The sequence below is a fragment of the Antrostomus carolinensis genome, unplaced genomic scaffold, assembly GCF_000700745.2.
Source record: "Antrostomus carolinensis isolate BGI_N321 unplaced genomic scaffold, ASM70074v2 scaffold13765, whole genome shotgun sequence".
NCBI lineage: Eukaryota > Metazoa > Chordata > Aves > Caprimulgiformes > Caprimulgidae > Antrostomus > Antrostomus carolinensis.
This window is the reverse complement of record NW_010317162.1, coordinates 16,427-26,041: the sequence shown is the minus strand read 5'-3', so window position 1 is coordinate 26,041 and position 9,615 is coordinate 16,427. Positions and strand designations below refer to the sequence as shown.

The 9,615-nt window shown below is 36.9% G+C and overlaps 1 protein-coding gene across 1 annotated transcript in view; it reads right to left on the bottom strand.

The window, feature by feature from the left end:
* LOC104525359 (putative E3 ubiquitin-protein ligase UNKL) overlaps nt 1-9,615 on the bottom strand; it is a gene marked incomplete at its 5' end in the record, with an annotated part of 27,249 nt that overhangs the window by 3,673 nt on the left and 13,961 nt on the right. Inside the window, 3 exons of the mRNA XM_029085084.1 lie at nt 5,280-5,431; nt 7,961-8,215; nt 9,059-9,261. Coding sequence (XP_028940917.1) covers nt 5,280-5,431; nt 7,961-8,215; nt 9,059-9,261 — 610 coding nt within the window. The remainder of the gene's footprint in view (nt 1-5,279; nt 5,432-7,960; nt 8,216-9,058; nt 9,262-9,615) is intronic.

The window sequence follows — 9,615 nt, the reverse complement described above, 5'->3', positions numbered from 1 at the left end:
CGGCGGCCTTCCCCGCTTCCCGACCTTCCCAGGACACCGTTGTCCGTCCCCGCCGACGCACCCGAAAGCCCAGCCGAGACCCCAGCGCAAGCTCCACGCCCCGGGCCTTACGCTTATCCTGCCCCTGAGTGACCCTCGGCGGTTATTCCTGAAGACGTGCTCATCGGTCGGGCAGGGAGTGATCGGTCGGTCGGCTACTGGAGCGGTGGGCTGCAGACCTCCTTCTGGGGCACAGGAAAGCAAAGGAGGGCCCTGGGGCAAACCGAAAGGAAAAAAAAGCTGATGGTGGAGAACACCGTAAAGTACTCCAGAAAACTGAGGGAGAGGGGAAAAAGCTAAATGGGCAACTTTTTTGCCCACTGCAAGACAAATGTAGGGCCCTGAGGCTCACCAGAAGACACATGGAGGGCAACCCAAAATGTGAATTGAAGGTTCTAGGCCACACCAAAACACAGAGGCCACAGCGTGCTTCAGAATGTTCTCAAAATCTGAGGACATCAGAAAGCAAACGAGAGAACCTGATGGTGCACTTGGGTGAAAAAGTTGGTTCCTGCAAGGCAAGTGCAAGGCCTTAGGGTGTACAGGAAGGTAAGTGGAAGACTTGCACCTTTATCACCAGTCTACTTGTGGATAAGTCACCATGTAAGACAGTCCCTTCTACCCTGTTAGGACTGGTCCTACCACTCTAACCTCACCTTCATTACTGAATTTCCCATGCAAGGACAGCATGTAAGGTGACACTTTTTAAATAACCAACTTCACTTGCCTTGCTGGATGTGCAGTGGCTGTTGAGTCCTGGGCATTACCAAGGAGGGATATGGATGACAGGACAAGAAGCTCCAGAAAACTTGGGTGAACCTACGTCCTCAGTACTATATGCCGTCCCATTCTCTGCATCTTACGAAAGATAAAGTTTTGAGTTGGAAAGGTAGAAAGCTATCATCTTGTATAAGGTGAGCCTAAATAGGCTGCAGTTTCTAACATCCCTAACAGTGGAGGATATGAGAGGCATGGATTGCAGAAAGAGGTGAGACTTGTGTGCTTCTAAACAGCATCTCCTATTACCACTGTTAGGGACAGACCTATAAGTGCTCAAGCCCAGTAGGAGGCTTTGTATGTTCTTAGGACATGTGGTACAGAGAAGAATGGAATGGAAAAGTGTTAATGTTGACATTGACAGCTTCTGTCTTGTACACCATTCTGCTGAATCAGTTTCTTCATATCATAGTTAGACCTCTTTCTCCACTGAAACAGAAAATGCCAATCCCAGTGGTTGATTCATCCCTGAAATAATTAGGAATGCCATAACTAAGATTGCAGAGGAAAACATATTGGTAAAATTTTGAGTCTCTAAACACAGTATAGCTCAGAAATAAAGACCAAAATTTTATTTCCATGTTGGTAATAAAAATAATTCCATGACTTCTGTAAACCATTGCATAAACACTATAGTGTAGAAAAGTTTTAACAAGTGTTAACAATTTTAAAGAGTTCACTACAAGTAAATGAGTATGCATTAAAAAATGTTTTGTATTAAGAACAAAATCATTTCTGTCTGTACACTCAAAACATCAATGGCTTCCAAAAATTAATATGAGTAAAAATTCTGTATTTATTTAGGGTCTGATGATTACCACAGTTACACAAGCATAGTGTGACAGTAATAATATTACTACCTATATTTAATACTAGGATACTTTGAATGGCAATATAGAACAAAACAACTGTCTTTATCAATTTGCTATTCAAAGAAGACTAATAATAAGCTTATAACATGCAGCTTGGGATCTATCTGTAATTAGCATACTTCTGATCAAATTACAGCTCCTAACTGTAAAAACCTCGAGAAATCACAATTTTAATCTATTATTCCCCAGGCTAAAATAATTGTGACAACATAAATAGCATTCACATTAAAAATTATAGTCTTACATAAATTAACACTTTGTCAGATACCAAAATTATTCTTTAAAATCTGCTTTTATGTATTCTGTGAATCCAGCGAATTACCATACTGTAGTCCTGCTAAAATATAATGCAGCCAGTTTCTAGACAGTGTATATAGTACAAGAACAAATACTTACAAAGGTCAGGTTTTACCTCTGACTTCTTCCAAATAGTCTTCTCTAGTCAACTGCATATATTTTACTATCCTCCATTTTTAAGTACTGGTGTAAAAGTACGTATTTATTTGTATTTGCAGTTGACTTGCTTTAATAAGATACAGAAAACTTTGCTCGTAATTCCTCACAAAAAATATTTTGTGAAGGACGACTGTATTACTTTCATATGACTGCTATGTATGATGATGTATGGTTCAAGTGATTACCTAATGATTTGCCCATAATTATAGCAAGTTGCCCAATCTGAGAATTTCACACATATATATGTTTCTTTGGTATGTGTTTTTTCCTTCTCCACAAAATGGTATGTTGATAGTTTTTAAATGTGTCTGTAATTCAGCACCAAAAAAAATTACAAGGAACACCTGCAAAATTTTCAATACTGATATTACTATAGGGGACACATAATTATTTTCAAGATTCATCACTGTAAAACACAAAACATACAACTTTAAAAAGCAACAGACTAAACAGATTAGTTCGTTTCCTCTAAAATTACAGCACATATAAACTATCAATGTCATGATTTACACTGCAAGTGCTGTTTCCATTCCTTTTTTGTTGGTGTTACAAGATTAGGAAAATCACTAGTTACTACCAAGAAAAAAAAAAAAGACCAAAAAATAGCCCTAGGACATAGGGAAATGCGCTAAAGTACACATGAAGAACTATAAACTTTGACAAGACAGCACAAAATCACACTTCTTTATCTCATGGGTGACAAATGTCACATAGCTGCATATGGGCAGCACCGTGTGGCCTAAGCTGGTTTCTTCTAAAATACCAAAGCAAAAATTTTCACTAAGATATTTGTAAACTTTTTTGTGAGCACAATGGTTGCAGAATGCTTTTCCACACTAGATAAATATAGTAAAAGGGTATCCAAAATAACTGCTTGTTTGAAAAATATGTAACAATTTCAAATTACACTTATGCATTATTCTTTGATTTGATCACTGTTTTTAACAACAAAAAACCCAAACAACCAAAAACAAAACAAAAAAACAAAACACCCCACAACAAACCAAACTTACATAGCTAAGTTAGCTTTAGTCCAAAATACTGTTAAGGTTCAAAAATCAGTCTTTGTTATATACCGCACAGATGCAAAAAAATACATTAATACCTATAGACAAACTTAGTGATCCAAGTTCCTTTTTTTAAAAGTCCAAAGCTGGTTACACTTTTAAAACAGCAGTATCTTATTTTAGGACAGAAAAGTGTGTTTGAAAATGCAAATACAATCCAATTTTATCCTTTTCTCAGTAAAGACATTTTAGAGAAACTGTTAAAGTCAACAAAAATCACATTAGTAAACCCAACTTTGGTCTTCAAAGCCATCTTCAAACAAAATTTTGAAACAGAAACAAGTATAAGTGTATTTAATATTTTATCTTACTTCTCCCTTCCCAAAAGGTCTCCAACACTCCTGCAGATCGACATGTCTTAGGACAGCAGCAACAAGTCTGTATGTTTAGTTCTCATAGAAAATGTGTAATGCTTCTTTGCTAACACAAGCCTTTGTACAAAGAACACTAAAACCCAAAGGAGACAGTGCTTTCAGTACTATTGGCTTGGGCCCTTTATTTTATGCTGACACAGTTCTAAAAGCTCCATCTTGGCAATAATAATTTTAGTATACATCTTGGTTTTTGTTTTAGCATGACTGAACTTTACATAGATTAACTCTTTGCTGCCTGCGTAAACTCACTTTTTGTACTAAATACAGTAATATGGAGGTACAAATCATGTAACACAGTAGTAGGTCATTTCAATCTAAGTTGTACTAGTGTCACACCAGAATTTAACAGAAAAAGGAGTAATGCAGGCAATTACTCCATGTAAGAAAAGTAAAAACACAGTGATAACATGCAATAATTAACTTCTCCTGAATTGCATGTTCCCAACTACCAGGATGAAGTAAGGATATTACCACCTTTTAAAAGAATCACTGTGTCAAAGTGCCACTGACTGATTACGTACATAAATAATTTTGTAGTTCCTTTCAAACATGCGTTACTTCATTACTGAAAAAGTGTATTTTTAAATATTTATAAAAGCAAGAGATGTATTACAATTATTGTCAAATTGTTCAATATAAAATTAAGTAATAGAAATTATTTGCAAAATATTTTTTTTTATGTCTTATGCCATTTTATAGGATATTTGGCATAGGCACTTGGTAATATTATATATCATATCTGCTCCCAGGGAGTACCAGACAGGTTAGGAGACGGACAAAAACTTTAAGACTACAGACATCCAAACTGAGGGAAATATGCAATTGCACAGTTATTTACTAAAACTTACCTGTTTCACAAAATTGAAAACATGTCTTTGATTATGAAAGCATATGTGCCTCACTGTTTTTGTCTCCACTCTACAAGTATAAATACTATAGTATGCAGTTAACTTATAAATTGTAAAAAAAACCTAGGTAAGTTGTAATTTCTATTTAATCATACTGTGATTTAACAGTAAAACTATGTGAAATATTTGAAATTCAAAGTACACGTACAACACATCATATTATTGCATATTAAAAGATAAACATAAGACCTAGAGAGCAGCTTGAAGCAATTTACAACATATCTTCTAACAAAACACAATATTTAAAAAGTGCTTTTATATTAATCAGAGTTTTTCAAACATCCAAGTAAAGATAGTGTTAGCGCGATTCCAAAATACTGGCTCTGTCATTCCACACACAACAGACATGGCAAAAGAACCATTTGTACTGTTGAATATGTAGTTACTGTATCTATGTATCCATCTTCTGTTAATGAAAATTAACAGGTATGAACACTTCAATCAGGCATTATGGTAAGATTTACACAAAGTGATTACAGTGCAAATGAACCTAAGTAGATTGAGCACTAGGAATGTAAGTGGAAGTCAGAAAAGGCTGCAATAGGATTGGAGGGGAGTAAAAGTACCTCGACTATAGAACAATATATAGTCAACAAATGACTGAAGTTGATACGTAAAGGTGAGCAAGCCTTATTCTCTATCTTAAAGCAACTAGGTTACTCACATAAAAATGGAAGTCAGTCTAGCACTATTAAGTGGATAAATTATGAGTGATATAATTATTATACAAAACCATAAAATTATTTAATTCATAAACGTAATACAAGTATTATGCCTGTATGTTACCACACATTTGTTTTTTTCTTGCAGCAGGGACATTCTTTTTGTGCAGCCGCACAGTGATCACAAAGTACATAATGTTGACACGGATTCAGGATAATGCTATGATCACCTTCCTGACATACGATACACTTCTTTGACTGAAGCTGAAAAATCACCTGTAAAAAGATTATTGCACTCAGTAAAAACAATTCCAAAGTTTACAGTTGCATTTTAGCAACTTTACACTTCTCTGTCCCCCCAAAATTTCCAATTTAACAACACAAAGGACAATGTTTTTATATGACAGAGAGCTGAATTGAGGGTCATAAGATCAGAGCATGCACAATCTTTAAGGTAGCAGTTGGAGGAGTACAGGTGCTTTTAGAAAGAGATACCTAGGATTGAACCTTTGGACTGGAATTTTCCTGCATAATTGGGATAAGTGATGCAAACAAGCATAAACAACAAAAAAAGAGGAAACAAGTGTTTTTCATTCACATATACTCCCTGATTTTGCCATTTCAAACCACTGCTACATCTTATGCCATGGGAGAAGTTCACATATGGACAAAATGGAAGCATCCTAAATGTGTGATACTTTGGATAACTCTACTGATACAGACTTCAAGGAGGATGTTACAACTGCAAATAAATGTATTAATGTCATAAGCCTTATCAACCCTATTAAGGAACAAGAAGAATTGAAAAGTATCTAAAAACAATGTTAATTTTTGAAAAGTAAGAATTGGTTTGGACTAAGAGAAGAATCCAGAATACTATATGTGGCACTGCCTAAGACAGCAACTTTCTCCTGGAAGGAAGAGCTAGGTGAGAAGAGGCTACGGTGGTAAAGGCAACCTGAGAAACTGAGGAGCTGGAAAAGGTGGTCATGATTCTGATCACTCCAGCCTGGCTGAGATTACTTCCATTCCAGGATGTAATGACTTTTTTTGGTAAGAGATCCCAAGACTCTTTTGCTCTTCTTTAAAATCCCTTAGGAGAAAACCAATAGTGGTCCCTAATTCAATCCAGAATCCTGTAAATGTACTTGAAAACAGGAGCCTGCTAACTAGCAAGTCTCATCCTTGTCCACCTCCTTTGTTGACAAAGACTTAAATAACATTTTAAACTCTTCTAAAGAGACCCTGGCTTTTTTTTTTTCTTTTTTTTTTTTTTTCTCCAAAGCCGTAGTTCAAACTGATACAGATGACACTGGACAGGAGGTGCACTGAGACAGAGAAGACACTGTTGAACTCCAACAGGTACTAGAGTATGGCAGATTGTCCCAGTAGTGAAAGGAAATCTTTTTTTTTTTTTTTTTTTTGTCTGGACAGTCCCATCACAGTCAACACAAACCAGCAAGAAATGGTGTCATATGTGGAGTCACTGCCTTTTGAGATTGCAGGGGAGAAAGCATGTGAAACCAAGGTGTGCCTGGCAAGGTTTGAAGTATGGTGGCTGGCACAGTGCGTGGTCATTATTATCCTCCTTGATGTGCTCAGAGGAGTGGCACCTGATATTCCCAGCTTTGAGAGCCCTGAGAAATACCTTCAATTTGGCAGTGAAACAGCATCCTAAATTTTGGCAGAAACTGAGTCTGGATTTGAGAGAAGGTGAAATACACCAATATACCACTAAGGTGACTAAGGAACTGAAGCATTTGACATACAAGGAGAGACTAAAAGAGCTGGGATTCTTTACCGTTGAGAAGGGATGGCATCTTACTGGTGTGTATAAATACCTGATGGGAGGGAGTAAAACAGATAGGGACAGATTCTTCTCAGTGGTATCCAGTGAAAGAAGAGGCAACAGGCACAAATTAAAATACGGAAAATTCCACATAGACATAAGAAAAAACTTTTCATAGTGTGAGGATGGTCAAACACTGGAAAAGGTTGTCCACAGAAGTGGTGGACTCTCCATCCTTGGAGATACTGAAAACACCACCAGGTGAAGCCCTGAGCAACCTGCTCGAGTTGACCCTGCTTTGAGCAGGGGCTTGGACTGGATGATCTCCAGAGATCCCTTCTAATGTCAATGATTGTATGCTCCAAATCTGTACTAGCCTCTCTGACTACACAAACTCCTAGCAGGGAACCTCACCACCTACCTTCTAAACAAGTGAAAAACACGTAACTATTTTCATTTATTTAGGGCAACTATTTTTATTTAGGTAGTACCCAAAACATTTGAGGGTAAAAGCTGGCTTTAAATCTTTTTCTTTAATCACCTCAAGAATTCTTGTGAATCACAGAATGTTAGGGATTGGAAGGGACCTCAAAAGATCATCTAGTCCAATCCCCCTGCTGGAGCAGGAACCTAAATGAGATCACACAGGAAGGCGTCCAGGCGGGTCTTGAACATCTCCAGAGAAGGAGACTCCACAACCTCCCTGGACAGCCTGTCCCAGGGCTCTGTCACCCTCACCATAAAGAAGTTTTTTCTCACGTTTAAGCGGAACCTCCTGTTTTCCAGCTTACAACCATTGCCCACTTGTAATTTGTTCTGATAGTTGATCAGAAACTTAGAAGAATCTATTAGGTTGAGAAATCTAAACCATCCTCCATTCCAGAACAGAAAGACTTAACATTGAGAGCGATGTTGCTCTTTAAAATGAAACCTGGCATAAGTATGTCACTGAAGGTTATTGAGCTGCCAGTTTCAGTTAATCAAAAATAGTTAGTTACGCAGATGAAGAAACTCACCTCATCTACTGTTTCTAAATCTAAGTGCAGCTGATTTTGTAAGAAACGAAGCTTTGGCAAGGATATCTTTTCTATATCTCCATAGTTTTTCATATAAGGTAATGTAGTAGATACACAAGCAGTTAATTGTGCTTTCAGCTTTTTAAATTTTTTTTCCACTTCCTCTTTCTTCTGAAGAGCGAGTTCTTTGTCTGCATCTGCGATATTAGCACGTTCTTTTGCTTCTTGAGCCTCTTTCTGCCATGCATCACACGCCTGGGAGAACGAGATTTCCAGAATATAAAAAATAATTTTTTAAAAATTAACAACAGAAGAGCAGATTCAAAAGTCTTTAAAGATGCAGGTAGTATCTAATTTTAGACATAACAATGCATTTACTGTCAATTTAACGCTTCTCCCTACCTATCCTACCTTCTAATTAACAACTCTTCTTGTTTTGTCTTAATGTAATTTTTAGGTATGTCACTGTTACTTATGTGTAAACAGCCAGAAGCCTTTTTGGAGCTCTATAAAGGGAACACATCTTAAATGTTAAATTCATAATTTAATGTCAAGAGACATCAAAAACTTTCAAAATTTAGTAGAGCTACTTAGCTACCCCTTAGCTCTTCCTCTTTCTCCGTTTGTCACAGAGAGAACAACATGAGGGGAAGGAAAGAACTACAGAAAACGCACTAGACTGGCAGTTATCAACAACTTCAGTTTGACTTTTGAGATGGCTAGATATTGTCCAGCTACGCTATACAACCACAGCTGCTGGCAAGCCTGTACTTTTTTTGCATACTTATAATGTGAAAGAGGTATGGGAGGGAATGTATGTCTTTAGTAACTTAAATGTCAAGATATGTTGCTGTTCAGCCCTATCCTGAGTATGTGTAAGTGTCCCTGTCTAAAGAGGCAGATCAACTTTCAGAAAATGAACTGTCCTTTAAAAAGCTCAGTTTCCTTTATTCTGCTGTCTCATTTTGAGGATGGAAAAAACATTTGACAGACTGTAGTAAAACTGTGGGTCCAAGGATAAGAAGATATATAAAAAGGAAAAGCAGTAGGAGCTGCTTGTTTGTTTTTAAAAAAAAAACAAAACATAAATTAGCATACCTGTTTTACTTGTTGCCAATATTCTTCCCATTGTTTTAGTTTTCTCTTGGCATCATCAAGTTCCTGTCTAACTCGAGTCAGTTCATTCCCACTGGTGTTTGAACTTATTGAGGGGGTAGTGCCACTGCTTAGTACTGGGGATGGACTAGGAGAGAAACTCCCAGTTACAAAGTCCCAAATGCTCCCTGTAACACCATTTAAACCTGTAAAACAAAGGCAGAAAAATAATCATTCTGCACACACTGCTGCAAAATGTTTAACATGAAGAAAAAATAGATGTGCCATATAACGCAAAATTTATACTTTTATCTGCAAAACTCATAACATTATTTCACTACCTTTAGAAATGTAAGAGTCTGGAAAATGTTTACAGTATTTAGAACAATTCAGGAGACTTACCATGTGTTTTTTCTTGCTGCTTTTAATAAAAGACAGTATATATACAAAAACAATATACAAAAAGCTTTGGTCCTAGCAGCTCATACCTCATTTTAATTCTTCCTCTTTCTCTGTTTTGTATTTTCCTTTAGCAAAATGCTGCAGCTAAAATGCATTCC